This window comes from Maniola jurtina, chromosome 13, assembly GCF_905333055.1.
Source record: "Maniola jurtina chromosome 13, ilManJurt1.1, whole genome shotgun sequence".
NCBI classification, from domain to species: Eukaryota; Metazoa; Arthropoda; class Insecta; order Lepidoptera; family Nymphalidae; genus Maniola; species Maniola jurtina.
In genome coordinates this window covers 10278506-10300454 of record NC_060041.1, presented here as the reverse complement: position 1 = coordinate 10300454, position 21949 = coordinate 10278506, and the positions used below count along the sequence as shown (strand labels likewise).

Sequence of the window (21949 nt, the reverse complement as noted above, 5' to 3'; positions counted from 1 at the left end):
ATAGAGGGCCCTTTAGTTGACTAAAGGGCGACTCGAAAACGACACGATATCTTAATCTATACGAATATATGAAACTGACTGACTGATATTCCAAAAGTATACTTCAAACCACTGGGATGTATCTTTATCTCGTCCGGTGTCAGACGCGACAAACCAATATAGGATATTCTTACAAAATCCTTACACAGAGAACCTACAAAAGGATTTTAAGCAATAGAACCTTAATTCATAAGGCCGCGGTGAAAGTTAGTAGGTATTAAAAAACAATCTCAGGCGATCTCAAGTGAGTTACTCAAAGATCCCTATGCCCTTCTTTCTTTTACTCCACTAATTCCTAGAATCTACTTATGTTTCAAATACTCTTATCTTTTTGCAATTTCATAAGTCGATAAAGCAAGTAATTAATGTACGTTTTATCGACAATTAATTATTCATAATTGATAAACTCTTAGTCTGAGATCTATAGAGCGCACCTTGACTTTGTCGGAATTAAGTTTCAGTTAAAATGAGACAGATTATGTCAGCGATATAACGCTGTCAGAGTGAACTAGAGTGAGGGAACTCTCGGTTTGATTCTGAATCGATGTCCAATAAGGTTATGGTGACGTAAAATCATAGAAAATCAAGTGTAAATTAAAAATTTATAACACCCCCAACAAGTGAAGGTTACAGTAACTAGAAAAGAGCTGATAACTTTCAAACAGCTGAACCGATTTTCTTGGATTATAACTAAGAACACTCTCGATCAAGCCACCTTTCAAACAAAAAAAAAAACTAAATTAAAATCGGTTCATTAGTTTAGGAGTTACGATGCCACAGACAGATACACAAGTCAAACTTATAACATCCCTCTTTTTGGGTCGGGGGTTAAAAAGGGCTAATATAGGGCTACTTGCGTCAAATGTACTAATATATTTTAACGCCTGCCAGTGACGTCGAAGCCACGACGCTGTCTTTCAATAGTCAAAGTTCGCTTTATAGATCTCAGTTATTCTTCGCGGCTGAGATGGCTGGGTAGTTGGTAGTGGGTACCCTTACATCATCAGGTTTGAGAAGTTGGAATCCAGAGTTCACACTACGTAGTATGTATTGGTAAGGCCATTGTTATTAAAATAAATTACCTGATTGTAGGAAAGTAAAGCTGTAAAACGCCGTTTCTACGATCAACTGAGAACTTAGTAGAACTTTTAAAAGAATCGTATCGTAAAGTGCAAAAAGCTATATAAATGGTACAAACGGCGCACAGTAATGAAAGCGAGTGCCAACACGTAGCAGGTTTGTTTCCGACGAGAAATAAATTGCCCAGTTATATTTTATTTCGCAATTTTTAACGAAAGTAATGACTCCTAATTGACAAAATTTTATTCCATTTCGTTTTATTTCGTCGACAAAGCCTCGCTGGTTGACTTAATGTTCTGAGCTTTTTAGTTTTATATTAAAAATATTTTTTTAAACTTCGCTGAATGAAAACATTTCAGTAAACGCACGTATATAATTATTTAAGTTATTCTCACGCCGTAAACTAATTATAATTACAGTTATAACTTATAATTATTCATCTAAATACGTATGTCCATCTACTATCATCATCACCATGATCAACCCATCGCCGGCTCACTACTGAGCACGGATCTCCTCTCAGAATGAGAATGCGTTGGCCATAGTTTTTTTCATTTATTTTAATATTTGTCATTTATTTGATTTTTATTGTATTTTAATTTTAAGTTTATTGCATTGGGTTTTACCTTTAAATAAAAAAAAATAGTCTACCACGCTGGCCATGTGCGGATCGGCAGACTTTACAAACCTTTGAGAAGATTATGGAGAACTCTCAGGGATACCTACAGGTTTCCTCATGATGTAAGTGATATTTAAATTTAATTGCATAACTCCGAGGCCTGGGATCGAACCGTGGCCCCCGAAAAGGAAGCTAACCTTTTAACCACTAGGCTATCAAAATCATCTATACTATCTGTCACTGAAATTAAATACAAACGAACAACTATCAAAAGTACCTACTGAACAGATTTGCACCAAGTTTTCAATAAAAGACAGAGTAACTTTCACAGAAGATGTATGCTGAGTTTAAAATTAATTACATAGGTGCTTACGAGTAAAAACTCTTACCTTGCAACTAATTATTATTATTAACATGTGAGGCATGTGAGTTAAAGAGACATAAACTTAGTTGTTAAAACTAAACTAAGTTCCACATAGGAACTCCTAGCAATATCTATAAAGTCTTATACAGTCTTAATATACGTAATTAATTAAGTTACGGCCAAGTTACAGCAACTCATGCAGTACTTAACATAAAGTCTTATTAATGTAATAGTTATTTAGTGTGTACATACATAATATGTTTACAGGTCGCACCAAACTTCTATGCACTGTAATTTCCAGGTTTACTTATGCCCGAAATGATATGCCCGCCTTTTTGTAAGAAAATGAATAAGTCTTATTAGTGTAATAGTTATTTAGTGTGTTCATACATAATATGTATGTTTACAGGTCGCACCAAACTTCTATGCACTGTAATTTCCAGGTTTACTTATGCCCGAAATGATATGCCCGCCTTTTTGTAAGAAAATGAATAATGTTAGTCACCAAAAACAACATGTTCAAAACAAAAACCCGAATACTCTTCAATAGTCAACATTGAAAAATAGAAAAAGCTGTTTTTCTGTCGCTATATACATATATTTCACTATCACTATTATTATCACTGAAATATTATTTTAATACTAGCTGATGCCCCCGACTTCGTACGCGTGGATTAAAATTCTCTTAAAAACCCATGGAAACCTTTTGATTTTCCGGGACAAAAATTAGCCTGTCACTTTTCAGATCTTTAACTAAAAAATTAACTCCATTCGTTGCTCCGTTGGGACGTGATTGAAGGACATACCAACAAACAAACACACTTTCGCATTTAAGTATTGACTGTACTAGGTTTATATTTATGAATTCAGAATTTTCTCCTCTTTTTAAACGACTTCCAAAAAAGGAGGAGATTCTCAATTCGTCGGGATCTTTTTTTAACCCCCGACCCAAAAAGAGGGGTGTTATAAGTTTGACGTGTGTATCTGTGTGTCTGTGTATCTGTCTGTGGCATCGTAGCGCCTAAACGAATGAACCGATTTTAATTTAGTTTTTTTTGTTTGAAAGGTGGCTTGATCGAGAGTGTTCTTAGCTATAATCCAAAAAAATTGGTTCAGCCGTTTAAGAGTTATCAGCTCTTTTCTAGTTTTCTTGTAGAAAAGAAGGTTAGATAACCGTTAGGTTCATAATATTATGTCAATTGACAAATGTCAAGCTGTCAAGATGAACGTTGCCTAAATACATAATTATTTATTTGAAAATGATGTTTTGGAAAACTCAGATACTTTAGATAGTAGGCGCGGAATAGTCCAAGAAAATCAGTTCACCCGCTTGGATGAATAAATATTCTTCACCCGTTTGAAAGTTATCAGGTCTTTTCGGTCTTTTCTAGTTACTGTAACCTTCACTTGTCGGGGGTGTTATAAATTTTTAATTTACACTTGTATTTGCATTATTTGACATTCCACTCGATACGACAGCAAAACATACTCATACATAGATTGCTAAATTAATAACCCGTTCTTTTGGCTTTGCCGTAGTGGGTTAATAATAATAAACACTTTATAGGTATAGTCCATTTCGAAAGTTCTCCTTCAACTAACAGACTCAAAAATTTCCACTCAGAAGATAAAGCAGGTAACATCCAGTACCGGTGCCAATATTATAATTTACAACCTGCCCGTTAGACGCCGGGTCCGGGCTTCTAACGGGTGAGCTTACGTATTAATTTATGTATAGGAGAGACACCTAAAACCTTCTCGGAAAGATTTATTGGCGTGAACTTGATTGGGGACTCAAACTTTTGTCAGTCAAATAACTTGTTGTTCCCGATCCTTATATTTTCCATCATACATAGCCAGGCACAAGCCCCATCATTGCCAAATTTGACAAAAAGTTTTTCAGACTTTCATCAAGAGTTTGGCCACAGTCAAAATAATGATTTACAGGCATAGACTTATAATTTTACGGAGTAGCTTGGACAGGCTTATTTAAAAAAAATATTCCTTTCCGAATTTAAATATCATCATATCAATCCATCACCGGCCCACTACTGAACACAGGTCTCTCAGAATGAGAAGGCCATAGTTCACCACGCTGGCCCAGTGCGGATTGGCAGTCTTCACACAGTCTTCACGCCTTGATATTTTATTGCTTAAAACGCATATATCTGCGAAAAGTTAGAAGTGCGTGCCCGGGATCGAATCCTCGACAGGCTATCACCGTTTCAAACGTAGTTGCTACGATTTATTTAGCGCATAAATCTTAGAACTTCGTACCCATAGGCCATTTTACAACTTTTTTAAAATTTTAAATAAATTGACTTTCCTTTCCCACCCCTTAGCCAATTTATTCTGTACGGCTCTAGAAAAAGGGTTTTCAAAGCCACTTTTATTTCTAAAAAACTTGAAATTTCTTTGCATGTTTTCACAGACAGTGTTTTGAATTTCAATGGCGTTAATATTTGAAAAGTTGCTAGCTGTAAGGCCTGAATTTCTTTATTTTTATCGGTAGGAACTAGGGATCGCGTTTCAAACTAATGCCAGATTCTAGACAGTAGACTTTAATAAATTAAGTATACGGTCTATTGTAACTCTGACTTCTGACTTTTTTCAGTCTTTGTTAGTAGGTATAGGTAACTAGGGAATTAATTTGTCCTATTTTCTATATAAAAACTGACACATAGTCCAAATCATTCCTCAGAAATTATTACTTGACGATTGATTGAAAAAAACACCGTGGCGCGTTGAAGTCCTCACAAAGAGACCTGTGTCCAGCTATGGACGTCTATCGGTTGGTAACGATGATGAAAAATCGGCCAATTTGGAAAGCATTTCGTATCAGAGTTGGTATTGTACAACAACAAACGTTTAAAATTAAAAAATACATACATTATTACATAGTTTTGACCTTTTTTTATTCCTTTTTAATTGGAATATATAAAAAAAGAAAATTTAAAAAATCCAACCCTGTTTCGTAGTAAGTTTCTACATACTTAGTAAGTACTTATTTCGTATTCTGTGGCACTACCTTATCAAAACTACGTAGATAAAGATTTTGCGACCGCAATTGTTAGAATGGATTAGTTTCTTCTTATAAAGTTTCATTAAAGTGTAACTTAATATACTGTAGTTAAGAAATGCTTCCAAGTAAAGAAACAAGGGTCTGACTCGACTCGGTGTAATACTTTTTACAATTTATTAACGGACAGACTGCTATGTCTGTCTAGTAGAGACGTGACTCGCACCGTAAGCGGTTAAGATAAATCAGCTTAGAGACCATTAAGAACCATGTTTCATCTGAGTGATATATTCGGAAATGTGCCGAAAACGTGCACGTATGTGTAGATACCTAGTGATTAGAAAGAAAAATTAGGTAGACATAGTATATTGCTCGCACCCGCCACTTGCTTGTAAAAATTCCATACATATTATTGTCAATGTATCCTAGGAATATTCCTATCAGTGGCGAAAGGTCCATGTAACCCGATTCCCATCGGCTTCCCTTTAAGAATTGGCATATTATGTACGCACTTACTACTTAGTGACAAATGTACGGCAAAAGTTCGATTATCATGCAGGCTACCAAAGTAAATGATACTACCGTACTGTGTACGTTTATTTGACGCCTAAAAATTTATAACAGTGTCAGGGAAAATTATCATCAATAGAAAAAAGCTTCGATAACCCGTAAACATACCGGCTTGCTGCTTAGCATTCCATCTCTTTCATTTCCCTAGGAAGCGAGCAAAGTCTGTCTCGCTCTGCGGTGGCCAATATGGAACCACCAATTAAATGTGGCCCCGGAACGAATACGAATTCGCCTCTCTGACAGGTCAGATAAATATGGTTCATAAGCCGATGCAAACCGGCTTATCGTACCTTAAAATTAAATATTTTATTTACACTGCTATTTTAACAGGTACCTGCTACATACTACTTTTCTGTTTTTAAGGGTGATTTAATACAATCGTTTACCTACGTGAAACATACATGCGTGCTTGAATTTAAAGTTTAGTGATTGTTTGATTTTGATAATATAACAAATTGAAGTTAGCGATTTTTAATAACTAATAAGTGTAAGTTAATGGTAATTTAGTTTCAGTTTGTTTAGTGTATGTGTTAAACTAAAGACTAAAATTGTTATAGTTTTCAATTCCATATGGGTTAAGGGTGTATTTAATAAAGCAAGCAAGGATGTATATCACAGCTATATTAAAAGTTTTTTTTTTCAAAGCGACCGAGGTTTTCAAAATATCAGTGCTTTTTTTTTTTTTTTTCTTTAAATCTGGCTTTACTCTGATTAGCCAATGTCAAGTTTGTAGTTATTTTCAAGTTATTGAATCTATACAAGTATGGACTCCGTCTGCGCCGGCGCCCGCCGACATACGCGCGGCGCCCCTTTAGAGCGTTTCTCAGTCAGTTCCACCACCAAAAAACACCAACTAACACAAAAACCATCCACTCTTAACAAAATAAAACACTCCAAACAAGCATAGCACGCGCGCCAGCAAACGCCATCACAGACGAAGTCCCAGTGCTTTTTATATTGTTAATGGTAAAATTGGGTCTTTAATCACCATAGAAACATCAGTGACGGCGGTGCTGATATTCTGTTAGGTTAGAACTTTTTTTGCTCCGGCTTCCCTTTTTCAGATCTGCACCCTTCGCCACTGATTCCTATCTAGTACTGAGTTAATAAGCAATAAAACTTGCAAAAAAAAAAATCAGGCGACGCAGATCGTGTGGACTGTGTAAGTCCCTACAAGAGGCCATAATATGTCCAGCAGTGCCGGACGTCTATCCATTTTTGATGATGATGATGATGATGATTCTACTTTTTTTTAATTCTTTTGACTCAACTGACAGAATCGAAGCTTGTTTGGCTTTAATCATAGCTATGTTGATAGCAAGTGCATTACGCAATTACCCACCAATTTTGTGCATGTCAATCAGTTCAAAACAAGTGAAATGTCATGTCGCGTTGAGTGTGCTCAATCAGTAGCCCAAACACTTATTAGTAGTGCTAATGAATCAACTACTCGCAGTTGATTGCACACTCGTAACTCTGTTCACTTGGAAAATGGAAATGTTCAACGGCTTAACCAGAACTTAAATAACATGGCGCTCAATAATTGGAGTATAAACTTCTAATTTGGGCGCGTTGGGCGATTTTGGGATGGGTTAAAACTTCAACCTGCCTATTTTTGTTTTGCTTTGTATATGTTTTCTGTTCTAATTTTGTGGTGTACAACAAAAGTATATTCATTCATTCATTAATTCATTCACCGTCATGTTAATTTTAATGTTAAGAGCCCACTTCATCGAAGCGATAGCTCGTTGGCGGATGGATCCTAAAATTGTGCTGTTTCCACAGATGACGGAAACAACGTTATCTGTGCATGTCACCCTTTCCCTCTAACCGCACCACACGGCGAGAGAGGCCGGGTGAATGAATTTTGAAAAATGCTTGAAATATAAGATTGTTTACTAAATAAGTTTAGTAATTTTTGGTAGTCTTTTTTCTCTCTACGTTTTCATTTGAAAGCTCACGAATAAAAACTACTTATAACGATTACATAAAAAGATATTTCTTACGTAAGTATTATACGTACGTAAGAAATATATAAATAATACGTGAGAATAGCGGTTACATTCTATACTTAAGATATTTCTTATTGAACAGACTTTAGGGTGGAAGAGGAAAAAACATGTTAACAGCAAACCGCAACAACAATCGATCGTACAAGTAAGTACCATACAAGTAGGTACCTAATACATAAGGATACACTTTGTCTTGGTGTGAAACACGTCCCAAATATTTTTTAGCTTTTATTAAAAGAAGATGGGAATCGCTCTTATGACTATCGAACGTGACTCGACTATGAGGTTAGATGTTAAGGATAAACAGGTTCGAGAGAAAATTAGAGAGTAATACTCTACGGTGCTGGAAACCATTGGGAAATCAACATTTTTAAAACGTGACACTTTAATTTTTACAATGAGAGAACCTGGATTTAAAAAATATGAAACATAATTAACATAGATACTTAAATAATACTTATATTACTTATGTTGGTCACTGACTGACTGACATATCAACGCACAGATCCAACCTGTAACCAAACGCACTAACAAATTAAAACGATAGATATGCTAGTAGATATTAAACTCACAAAGATTTTGCATACAATTTCAAGCTTTTTTTGTTTAACGAAACGCATTGCAACAAGAAAAACTGACGCATTTTACTAAACATTAGTAAAGCTTCACAAAATGTTGAACTGTTTAAAACTCATAAAAGGAAAGAGCAAAATGATCTCTATTTTGCACGCTTTATATTTATCATCGCATCAAACGTCTCCCTGTCTAGCCCCTTTTTGTTTGTTAAAACAACGTGGCCATAGTTACGAGAAAAACTGCCGCATTTTCCTGAACGTTGGTAAAGAGAAAAGACCGCATGAAACTACAGGGTTAACTCATTGAGTTACAGACTATAGAGATGCAGACCCCACACACCACGCTAAATAAAAGTATCTTAAGACTTCATCTAGGTACTGATGATTCCAAAGATATAAGCTTGGAATTAGTAAACAAGTAAACATAATAGGTATAGATATAAATATATGTATTTCTATCTAATTTTACGCTTGTCACATTACTGCAAAAGTATGCAGATATTGCGAAATTATTGTCAAACAAAGTAAAAGCCACTGAAGCGCAAAAGCTGAGACGGGTCCTCCTATCCGCTTAGCCCGAAAGTTCTGATATAGTATTACTCCAATCGCAATCTTTTTTAAATAGACTGCATTTATGGTATTTGCTACAACTGTACATTTTAGCCAAAAGTAAGAAAGTCATTCGCAAGTGCTAACAAGTATCAATTAAAAATTTATAACACTCCCGACAAGTGAAGGTTACAGTAACTAGAAAACGGCTGAACCGATTTTCTTGGATTATGAACACTCTCGATCAAGCCACCTTTCAAACAAAAAAACTAAATTAAAATCGGTTCATTAGTTTAGGAGCTTCGATGCCACAGACAGATACACAGATACACACGTCAAACTTATAACACCCCTCTTTTTGGGTCGGGAGTTAAATAGTACACAGTAGCTGTCAAACTAAAGCGGTAGGCGTGCAGAGTAAGAAATGTGATTGGTACGTTACACAGTAGCTGTCAAACTATAGCATTAGTCATGAAAGTCCAGTATTAATTTATTGAAGGACAAAAATATGACTGGTCTTCACCGGTCATTTTACCTGACATTAACGCCTCTAGTACGAATTGTGCTCTCTGTGCAAAATACATAGCAAACCAGATTTAATGCGCAAACAAAAGAGCAAAAAACTAGTAACCGTTTTGACGAGCAAGCACTGTGACGACAGGGGACCGGGTCATTGTTTTGTTTACTATTATAATACAAACAAACAGAATAGCACATTTTATAATTTTCACCGCGAATAATATTATGGTCTAGAATTTCAGGACTTTCATTTGTTTTATCTAGCGCAGTGCAGAACAGATTCAGTACTCGTGTATCTACCTACTAAATACTCGTTTCTCGAAGTTACTTTCATTGCTTCGCGTCGGTGAACATTTTTGTAAACAACTGGCTGATGCCGTTGACTGCTTGGAATTAAGTTTTTTTTAATCCCGTGGGAACTCTTTAATTTAGCGGGATAACAAGTAGCCTATGTGCTTGGTACTTGGCAGAGCCATCCTTCGTGAAGCAGTATTGTATTCCTTGCCAGGCAGAACCTGAGCCTGATAAAGAATTTCTTCTTGCGTTCTTTGGGCGTGAAGCTTTACCTTGTTCAGCTGAAAGAGTCATCATCATCATTATCATCAACCCATAAAGATCCACAGCTGGTCATAGGTCTCTAGTAGGGATTTCCAAACGCCACCTGAATCTAACGGCTACTGCGACTCATTTGATGTCGCATGTCCGGGTACGGGTGGGACCATGGGACCCCAACATCTATCGGGTTTTCGAACTATTTGCCCTATCCACTGAGCAATGTCGGTTACTCGGATGGATCTCCCCATTTCTGATTTTATCACGTAGATTGTAGAGAAACTTTAAACATAACTATCTCCATTGCCCGCTGAGTGACCCTGAGCCTTCATATCCGGTCCGATATATATTTAGCGACCATGTCTCAGACGCATAATATCTATGTCATCACTGTAAACACCACTGTTCGAAAACTTTGGTCTACAAGCTCTGAAGCATTTTAGACAAGAGGACATCTCCAATGAGTGACGAGTCGCAAAGGTAAAGTGGCTGTAGTATGCCAAACGGTAGACGTTCGGATCACACAAGGTCCTTGAATGAACCCCGTACCGGTATGCGAGGAATACACCAACGAGCAGTCAGTTTTGATATACTTAATGTAATGATATAGCCTGTACCATGTAGAGTATTAATTACGAAGGCCGTTCATAGTTCATACTATACATAACCGCGTCATTAGCCGTGTTTCTCACAACTCTTATCGGAGCTCGTTGCTTAAGCCTGACTCGGCATAACAATTCGACACGTATGCTAAACACATGGGAACCTGTTTGTTATGAAAATGTATGAGAAAAATACAACATACACCATGAGGAGGCATTCACTTACTACTCAGAAGTACTTATACTCGTCGATGAATAAAAACAAGAAAGTAAAAGTGATTTTAGCATACTAATATTACGATTTGCAAGTATGCAATTAGTATAACTTTAAATAAATACTTATGTATGCATTTAGAAAGATACACTTACTTAACTTCCCAGAATACCTCATTTCAGTAAGTATAGTAACTTTGAATGTTTTTTACAATGTTAATTTCCTAAACGCAATCTATTTCTACCATATTTGTAAATTAGACAAGTAGATAAACATAAAAGTTTTAAGTAAAGTACCTACTGTCTATTTTATTTACCCAAAAGAAAATTTCATAATTAGCTATATTAGTTCACAAGAATGTAATTTTGCTATCTGTCTATTAGTGAACGAAATTAGTTTACGAAGTTCCATAAAAATCAAATCCGTTGAAAGACTTGGAAACAAATTATACAATATGAAAGTAAGGCTAGATAAAACTTTAAAAACAGTAATTTTATAACTGAAAACCTCTCGCCAGACACAATTTAATACCAGCTTCGTACATATAACATTGTTTTAAAACAACTTTTCTTAATTATTTTCTAGTTTGAAACTTTTTACTGGGGAACCGTTGTATAGGTGGACAATACAGTGACGGCCAAAAAAAATTATATTCCTCGTAGGCTTAGGCTGAGATCATAGATTACCCCCTGGTCTGTGGCTGAGATCTATAGAGCGTACTTTGACTTTGCTCAGACATATATCAATGTAAAAACGAGACATGTTATATCGCTGGGATAAATCTGTCTCGTTTTAACGTAAACTTAAGGCTGAGCATAGTCAAAGTACCCTCTAAACTCGTAGATCTCATAGACCTACCTACGCAAAAATTGGGGTATGTACCGCGATCATAGTTAATGAGTTACGATTTTTTTTTCGATTTTTTGATAGCTTTGTTTTTTGGAGCGGGCAATAATAAAATATTGTGTGTTTTCTGGCTTTTATTTCATAACATGATCGTCTTTGTGAAAAATACATAATTATAAATTAATAAATAAAAATAACTTATCAACCAAGGAGAAGTTAGAAAATTTTAAAATGTTCGAATTGAGTCCTTAAACTTGTAATCACTTCCGACTAATTTAAATATGTTTTTTTGGATACTACCCTTTCAAATAATTCCAAAAATTTGGTAGATATTAGGGGGCATTATTACTTATGTGAAATCGACTTTTAAATATGGATATTCCTGCAATTAAAATTGAAATTATCTAAGCTCAAGGAAGTTTTAAAAAAAATTTAACGTACATTTGTATTTTGGATCTATTCCAGTGTTAACCGAGCCATACATTATTCTGTCCGTCAGAGTCAAAATAAATCAAAAGTCAGCCAACCGTTCACTGCGAGCGTTTGAAACCTTTGTCAATGAAAAATACCAAGGGAAAACCTGGAATAGCTGTCATGCTTTTAAAACGTGATTTTATTTATTGCTTTTTAAGTACTTAAATAAATAGATAAAAAATTAAGAGATGCGCGTGAGTTACAGTGATGTAGCACAATCAGTGTGACATAATAGGTACTCTTTCGTGGCTTTAGCAATGAAAATTAAAAAGCTGCGAGAAAACGTTGTCGCACTGATTGTGCTTCTACTGCAGATGAAAATATTAATAAAACTAAGATGCGTCAATTTTTTAGTAGGTATATATGTATAAGATAAAACTACTAATTAGTTAAAAAATAGTTTAATCGTAGTTAAATTGAGTAATTTATTGGTACTCATTAATAAGAAATAAAAAGTAAAATCTCTTACGTTTTGAATTTGGATAAAAAGAGTGCTTATTCAATAAGGAAAACGGCTGCTTTATCGCTATGTAGCCATTTCTTCCAGACAATCTAGTTTATGGATACTCTCAAATAGAAATCTTATCCATAAAATAAACAGTTTGAAAATATCAAATAATCTAAGTTATAACTTGATAATAACGGACAATAGACGGCGTTATCTTAAATACAACTTTATCCAAGCGACCTATAGAAAGAGAAGGAAAGTTATAGGTGGGGCAGGTTTGCGTCTACGGTCTATCTAATTGCACAGTAGGTATACCTACCTAAATAGGTATACCTAGTACTATAATCAGTGGCGTGCACAGGGTTTATACCTAGGGTAGGCATAAGTTAGATAGTTCCCTCTTTACTGGCGGTCATACGGAAAAATGAGCATTGAACTATTTGAATCAGGGTAAGCAGCGCTTTTGTGCCTCTATGACCTGAACGCCGCTGACTATAATGTAGCTAGTAGTTCGTCATGTAGGTACCTAGAGCGAAAACATTTAGCAGTAGTTTTGACACCACAGAAAATCCATTCAACTGAAGTAGGTAGAGATACAGAAACTGAGCTAAATGGTGATTTTTAAACGTTCATTAAAAGTTAATAGATAGGTAGGCAGTCTGATGAAAGAATAAAAAGCCAGCTGAGCGTGAATCGAAACCGTTTGAAAAGCTTTGTTACAGAAAATAACAGCGAATTGTATCCTAAAATAGCTCGCGAATGAATATTTAAAAGTACGTCCTTTTGTTTCCATCAACCAAACCGGTGATGAGAAAGGAATCGTGGCAATTAATGGGTAGCGAAAGTTTAAATACATTCGAACTGTTTTAATTTTGTCGATAAATGAAGAACTATTGTATCGCTAACTAACAACAAGTAGGTAAGTCTCTTAAATTGTTACTCAGATTCTTTGTCATCCTGACTTCAGATTATAATATACATACTTAACCCGGGAATAAAATATAATTTGGTTACAGTAATTGCACCCAGAGTTTGGAAGACTTGTAGAGGTACGGATATTATGCCAGCAGTAAGTGAAAGACCTAATACTGCGCACAAAATATGTTGCAACATAATCTAAAATTGCAACAAGGCTGTTTGCGCAGGTCATTGAGAATTTATTCACAAGCCCGACTGAGATCTGCTTATGCACAATGCGCAGTCATACGCCTTGTTTTCAGGTTGGACTACCAACTAGTTTTGCGCGTACTATATCAGACAGCTTCTAAATACGAAAATAGACAAGAACGATAAATCTAATGGCTTTACGGATTGCCAGTGGATCCTAATTGCGTATCGGTTCAAACTTATGATGTTTCAGATAAATCTATCAGTGTCACAGCTTTATTTAAGTTAGAGTTAGTTTGACACGGGAAAGTTCAAAGAGAACACAGAACAGCATTTTATCTCACTTCAATATTTGGTCCGTTAAAAGCTGAACGTCACAAAAATCAAAAGCTAAGCGGAGCACTGTTTGAAAACCTTTGTACGAGGAAATACTAGCGGAAACCTGGAATAGCTTTCAACATTTTAAAATAACGAAAAATCTGATAGTTTATAAGAAGAATTGAATTTTTTAGGGTTCCGTACCTCAAAGGAAAAACGGAACCCTTATAGGATCACTTTGTTGTCTATATTATGTCTGTCTGTCCGTCTGTTGTGTGGTCAACGGGAAGTATCCTATAGGTCTTCATTCTCTTGACGGGTCTTGACAGACACAACAGACAGCCAACGAAGTTCCTCTAAGGGTAGGTACCTTTTTTTTCTAGAGAAACGGAACCCTAATAAAAACTACTAGAATTTCATGACGAATCCGCAGCTCTACCGTTACTTGTGTTGTGACACATTAATACTTTAAACCTAACTTAGCTAGGTCTAACCAATAGTTAGGCATCAACGATTATCAGAGCATAAAGTTTCCACAATAGCTACTGAGTTATTGACTCACTAATGACTCAGATGCAATGATTAACTGTGATTCACTTCCCTGTCGCGGTTATATAAAAATCCTATTATTCTACGGTCCTATTATGCAGTTATTTAATTTGAAGTTATCATTTTTATGATAATTATTGTATGGAATATACATGGATCTATAATAGTTACATAAATATATATACATAGACATACGCATCTAGATTTTAGTAGCTATGTAAGGTTTAGAGATGTGAAAAAGTATTTTCTTACAATATGGGTGTAAAGTACTAAGAAAGAATTCATGAAAAATTACTCGTTTAAGAAGTTAAATGGGGTGTTAAAGTTTTGTATGGAAAAGCGTATTCCAAGGGTTACGTAATAAATGTACCTATTCTGTTCACAAGAAAAAATATATTGTACCTACACCGCATATTTTCTATTCAAAAAAACTGGGTTTCTAAAACTCTAAGGATTTCTGAAGGGTTACTTAACTTATGTTAACCACAGACGAAGGGGTTAAAAATTTCCTATTCCTTGGCTTGGTGGGGAATTCAGAGTATCAGATTTGTTAGGAATTAGGATTGGTCTATAATATAAGTACAGCAAGGGTACATTTATCTAAAGCCGTGCTTATGGTAAGATATTATTAGTTTGTAGAGTAAGTTGTGCATTCAAAATTTGTAACACGAGGGCGATTTTGTTTATGAGCTATAAACACTGAACCTTTCGTTCCAAGACAAGTGCACGTCCGTAAAGTTTATTTTTACGCGACCTACCTCAATGAAAGATGCTGCGCCATGTGCTGGGAAGGTTACTGAATGGAATATACAGTGGGATTGTTTTCTATAGGTATCAAAAAATAAGGTAAGATACCTTGCTTTTTCGTGAGGAAATACTCATGGCTACCACCGCACACGGAGAAGCAAGGAGGTTATGTCGCACAACCCAGTCAGTGGCGCCCGCTGTAAACCCTCCTTTTGGACCAAAAAATTCCCTACATGCCGACTAAGACGCACGGAGAACATAAAGCCCAAGTAGCACACGAGGCTGCTTATCAGCCGAATAACGGATTCCCATCACGCTTAAAGCTGAATAAAAAAGCTGCATAAGGGCTGTATAGGGCCCTATACAGCTCTTATAACTCTTAAATGGGCACAAATTATTCAGCCTTAAGTTCAAATAGCTGCTTAAGAGCTGTGTAGCAGCAAATTAACAGTGTTACAAACGGTAACGATAGTACTATGCGCTGAATATCGACTGACTAAAAGATCACAAGTTACTCTTTATTCAGAAAATACGTAATTATGTACGCTCTACTACATGTTTTAAACCGGTAAAAGTTGCTTGCGGCCTGTTGAAGTAACAAACTTACTTATAGCAAATTAATCCTATGGCTGCCAATTGAACACAATTGTTTCGTGGAGTGAATTAAATACGTGGATGATATTCAATATTCTCTGGTACATTTTTTACATATTAATATAAGAAAAATGATTGGGAATGTAATTTTACTGACATTATACATAGTTATTGTCTAAGAAAATTTTAATGCGCCACGAAAATATTCGGTTTTTAATTAATTTTGTGATATAAATATGCCGTGATGAAAACTTGGATAAACAATTTTTAGAGCCTTGAAAAGAATTTTATGATAAAAAGTTATTATTGTGATATCAGGAAGCAAAAACTAATGCAAAAAATTCCTAATTCATACACAAAACATCATAAGAGTTGAAAAATTAATCAGTATATTTAGATAGGTTATACAATAAAATGGTGGATCATGTTAAACAGCGACGTGAATAGTTAAAACTCTTATATTCTGCAAAAGGCTGTCTAATAGTTCACTAGTGTACTGTAATTCAGCAAAAAACTGAATAAATTTACACATGTGAACTGTATGCAGCTACAAGCTGTTTTCTTTACTTTTATTGGTTCACAAGCTCTACCGTTAGCCATAATGTGAACAATTAAACAGTTGATAAACAGACTCTTTAGGGATCCGTATTATTATATCTAAAACCACCACATGGATAACTTGTAGCACAGAATATATAATAGTACTATGTACTTGTAGTTCAAAGTTGTCATAGCGATATTATTTAACTACCTATCAAATTGGGTAGAAAGATATTAATAATATATACTTAGATATTTTTTATTGTAAAATATAAACCATTAACATTTAAGTTACCCTTTGACTGATTCCACGCACATATTCAGATAAAGTCTGATTAAAGATACTTATGTAAACCACTATAAAGTAGAAGCCGTTAATTCGATACACTAGTGAGTCTCTAAGCAGCTGCGAGGCATCTAGTGAATGTCTAAAAAGTCGCTATGCAGACACTATCAATTGCAGTATAAAGGCTGATTAGCGGTAGACACATTCAGCAATAAGCAATAATGTAGGCCACAAATCATCCATTATACAGCTATTAACTTTATAATAGTTCACCCGTGCCCCTTTAATAAGTCTGTGTAATAGGAGTTCACCAAATACCTTCTTACACAGCATTTGGCGTAATTTTATCGACTAAACAGCCCTTACTACGGTTAAGGCATTAGATTATGTTAAAAGCTGAATAGGGTCATTGAAAATATACCTTAATAGCACTCTTAGCTTATTAATGGTAGTTTTGTTGGTCTTAATCAGTTTTAATGCAGCTCTTAATCAGCCTAAGCTATTTAAATATCACTGACAGCTATTTTACAGCTGTAGGATCACTAGTGTACTTTTAAAAGAGTCTTAATACGCATAGAGTTTCAAATAGGTCTAAAAGTGAGTATTTATACAGCTCTCTGTGCTACTTGGGAGGTTCATCTCCCGATTCGAGGACCAAAGGTAAGATACCTGACACAACAATGCAATGAATAGTAAAAGATACCTGACACAACGATGCAATGAATAGTAAAAGATACCTGACACAACAATGCAATGAATAGTAAAAGATACCTAACACAACAATGCAATGAATAGTAAAAGACACCTGATATAACGATGCAATTAATAGTAAAAGATACCTGACACAACCCCTGAAGTTGCTGGTCAGAGTGAAACGTCGGAAGGCCAACGAAGATCTAGGTCTCTATGGACTGATGGAATGGAGTTTTGAAAATTGAGAACAAGAAAGTTTGCTCTTGATCATCATGTAGTAAGTGGTTTGCTCATCGTTCATGATTTAGAATATATTATTATAAATTTTATTTAAACGAAACGAACAAATTTTAAAAATATACGTAGTTTAGGTCTTAGGTAATTTGATTTCATTGTGATGCCTTTACTTAATATTATTAGGATAGCAACTTAAAAAAATTATTGGATACCGGCTATACATTTTGAAATAGAATCCAAGCCAGTTTTTACAAAAACAAACAAACGAACTGGGCAGCAACGTATCGTGCATCAGGTGTAAGTTACACTTGAACAAAAAAAAACAACCTGTATGTACAATGTCTTATACAAATATTTGAACAGGCGTTAACGTAAACACGCGAGTGAGACATCGCGTCTATACGAAAAAATTTAAACAAAGCTAATTGTGTGCGAAGGTTTAAATATAGATGGGTTCCGCATATAAATTGACTTTATATCCAAGCTATAGCACCTCAAAAAAATTTTAGGTTTTAAAATCCCGTGGGACTTTTTGATTTTCAGGAATAAAGTAGCATATGTCACTCTCCAGGTCTTTAACTATACCCATGCAAAGAATCACGTCTATGCGTTGCTCCGGTGCGAGTGCGACGTGATTGAAGGACAAATCAACAAACTAACACACCAATAAACAAATACAGTTATCTAATAAGGGACAGTGATAGAAGATAAGATAGTGTACTTTCGAGTTCAAACTGCGAGCTGCGCCTGCGGCTCTCTTACCAGTTACCACAACTCTTTACATCACCAAGCTTAGCTAAAGCATGCGTTATTAATTGTGCGTTCCACATTAACTAACTCTTTACCTTTATGACCTTTATGACACGCAAGGACCAAGTAGATTTACGACGCGACGATTGTAGTTAACTTAGTAAGTTAACTAATATTTTCAAGTTTATGAAGGAACCCTATAGTGACGGGAAGCGTACAGGAACTGAATGTTTAAATTTAGTTAACACAACAGGTTAGCGATACTTTGACGGTCTCTAAGTTATTGCTACATTATTTCCAAGATATTTTTAAAAAGTTTTTCTAAAACATGATGCTTATTGACCTATCTAATGTTCTTAAAATAAAAGCGGCGTAAATGTCGCGGATTTTATGAATTAGGCAAGAAGATAGAAACTACTAAGACAAGTATAGGCAAGCAAATTTTTAATTAATTTGATTTGCTTGTCTATAACTTTTTAATTAAGTTTAAACAAGGTACTTAAATACGCAATTGTATCTAATATTATGTATTGACCACAGAAGCAGAAAGTTTGAAATCAATAAATTAGGTAAGTACTATAATAATATGTTTGCAATACGTAAATCAACGTTTTTCTGAAGTAGTTAAAAAAATACAAAAAACTGCCCATTATCTTGCTTACCAAAATTCAATACAGATCAAGTAAGAAAAACTAAAAGTTAGAAATAATACTCGTAAGAGGTTTTTTCTACTAAAAGTAGGTAAGTACCTACTTACAACATAAAGGTACTTTTATCATCAATGAAATGATAAAGATAAGATAAATGAATACCGGTTATCGATACGTGTTTTATCATTCAAATAGTTACGTGATAGTCAAGTTAAAAGGTAAGTACAATGATGTTATAATAAAAATTGTAATATCATTGGGTAAGTAAATATTATTATGATAATATTGTATTGCATCGATTTTTTGTAACATATTTCAAAATTTTATCTGAACTAGTAATAAGCTTTAGTCAGTGTGATAAAACAAATAAGACTCGTCACAATGGCTTTAATAACATAATCAAAACATTTTTCAGAAAATTCTGAAACTTTTCGAATAATTTACTTAAATCCCGTCTATAGGAAACCGCCGTTTCGAAGTAAAGTGATTTATATGACAAACTTTGCAACAACATTATGCTAATAAGAAAAAATGCGGTTCAAACATAAAATATATTGCGGTAATTTATATAAAAATGTTTGAAATAAATATGAAACGTTGGGTTAAGCTCTGCATTAGCGCGCTTACTGATTTACGCGTTAAATAAACTCAACCAATTTGTTATTATTATTTTCGCACTTTCTAAGGTTTGTGTTTCTTTACTTGATGTTCCTTTACTTTTCTTGATGATTCTTAGTTTAACTCTTACTTAATAAAACTCACTTTTTCCGTGGATTTCCCTGTCCATACTGATATATTTGCGTACCGTCAACATTGGCGTAGCCTGTATCGAACAGCTGTTGCTATCGACACTCGAAACGATTAGGCATTTGAAAATCTTAATATGGAGAACCCTACTGGCGATTTCAATGTGCCATGTGGCTATCTTACGCTACCCAAATAATAGGCTGAATAGGCTTCATAAACCGCAACTACCTGAGGCAGGTAAAAAGCTCAAGTACCAATTAAAAGTTATTGAAAGTGCGCTCACCTGTTACTACAACGGCCATAAGCAATCCAAAAAGGGCGGGAAGGGCGGCCATTTTATCCACGGCGAAAACAAAATCACTCACAAAACACTGATTTTGAACACTCGCATTACTAGACACACGAACGTGGTCACTATTTTTTCCTCTATTTAAAAAAACTGTATCCTTTCCCAAACTGGTAAAACTGGACTCGTCCCCTCTCACTTCCTCACACGTGATGTTTTGCTGTCTCTTTCGCCCTGTAACAAAAAACACAACTATGTAGGATTGTAGGGTCTACTTTTTTATTATTTTTAAGGCAAGGTGTTTTCGAATTATATAATTTGAGCGTCCAACCAGAGACCTTAGAAAATGCCTCATCATAAACGGTTTTCGGTTAGAAACCGTTGCTGTGAAGGTCAACATTAACTGGGCATAGAAAGATGAGGTAGGTATCATTTTTTAAAGATGAAGGTATAGAGACTAGAGACCGAGATACGAAAGTAAGAAATGTTTTAATTATCTTGTTTTCCTCAAACAAATTTCGTATATTCTTATCAAGCATTTTGTTGTTTTATTATGCTTATTATTCTTTAGCATCCTTCTCCTGTTCTCTGTATTTAATATTCATGTTTGAAAAGATTTCTAGTTGAAATTAGTACCTACAGAGATAGCATGGATACATTGTGATCGCAGACTTACACTATTTTTCAATGTGACTGAATGTGTTTTTTGTTTCCTACAGGAAACAAAAAATTTTACGCGGACCAATTCTCTGGAATTATTTCTTCTTTCCTTTGGTGGTGGCATATGACAATTCACAGCATAATGTGGAATGAAGAGTGCAATATACACACACAGTGACATAACAGAGATTAAAAGTCTCAAATTCCAACTTAGCTAAAGCTCGACTGGCCTGTAATTAGCTTACGAGACTGGCAGAGTCTGGCAACAAGAGGGTCGTACATACAGGTCGTTGTGTCTTCATGCTCAGCACATGTCGGTTATATCTGGTCAGATAACAACATAGCTGCAAAGTTTCAGACGCTTGTGCTTTGGTTATTACTTGCTCTTTTGATAATAATCAGATTTACTTAGAACGTATGATCTTTGGGCAAGACTTTAGTTACAATCTTCCTCATATAGAAACAGAAAGAGCTTCCGATTAGATACTATTACATATTCTCGTTTTTAATATGCTTCTAGCTTACCTAAGTTGTCTAGTTTTAGGACAAGATTATCCATCAAAATAATGTTATCTTAAGATCATTAGCTACCTAGGAGTACATTTGTATATTGTCGGGTCCACGTTACTCCAATTCAGCAAGTCCATTTCAGCGACGGACTATCAGCGTTACAGTGCTGGATAGGTATTCTTTATTGTTGTAATAGTGGGAATTCTCTGTTAAAAAGATACTCCAAAGGTTCGTTCAAGACTTTACAAAAGCGAATCTTAAGAAACACAATCTCTTACTCAAATTGTTTTAACTAAGTTGTACCAAAGTTTCGGAATATCATTTCCCGTCTAACAAATTCCGAGAATTCAGCTGTTTGAGACATTGAAATTTCAGTGAAATTGAATTGCTTCACTCCCGTCACTTTGCCATGTGTAAAATGTGAAATTGTGCTTTTCAAAGATGAGCAATTTTTAACAAGAATTGAAAAGAAGGTATTCCGTTGTTTCGAAAGCTTGTACCCATTCTATCGACTGACTACTGAAACTCCAATTAATTTTTAAAGGCCATCTCAGATAACTGTTTCAGACGTTTGCTGTATTGACGAAATGCCAAGAACACGTCAATTAAAATGTAGGATCGCTTACTTTTTAAGATTATAGTGGATAGGAGCTTATAGCTATGTATCTAAAAACCAACTTAACTAATTATGTAACTATACACATTTATTTTTTCCCATAGTAATATCACTTATAATATTATGTATAGTCACCATGTTATGTTTACGAAAAGGCGCATATTATAAACAAGAGCT

The 21949-nt window shown here is 35.1% G+C and overlaps 1 protein-coding gene across 9 annotated transcripts in view; it reads right to left on the bottom strand.

The window, feature by feature from the left end:
• LOC123870748 (fasciclin-3) overlaps window positions 1–21949 on the bottom strand; it is a 164262-nt gene that overhangs the window by 96154 nt on the left and 46159 nt on the right. For all 9 annotated transcript variants that reach the window (XM_045914152.1, XM_045914153.1, XM_045914155.1 and 6 more), the window contains exon 2: window positions 19984–20220. In XM_045914152.1, coding sequence (XP_045770108.1) covers window positions 19984–20035 — 52 coding nt within the window. In that variant the 5' untranslated portion in view covers window positions 20036–20220. The remainder of the gene's footprint in view (window positions 1–19983; window positions 20221–21949) is intronic.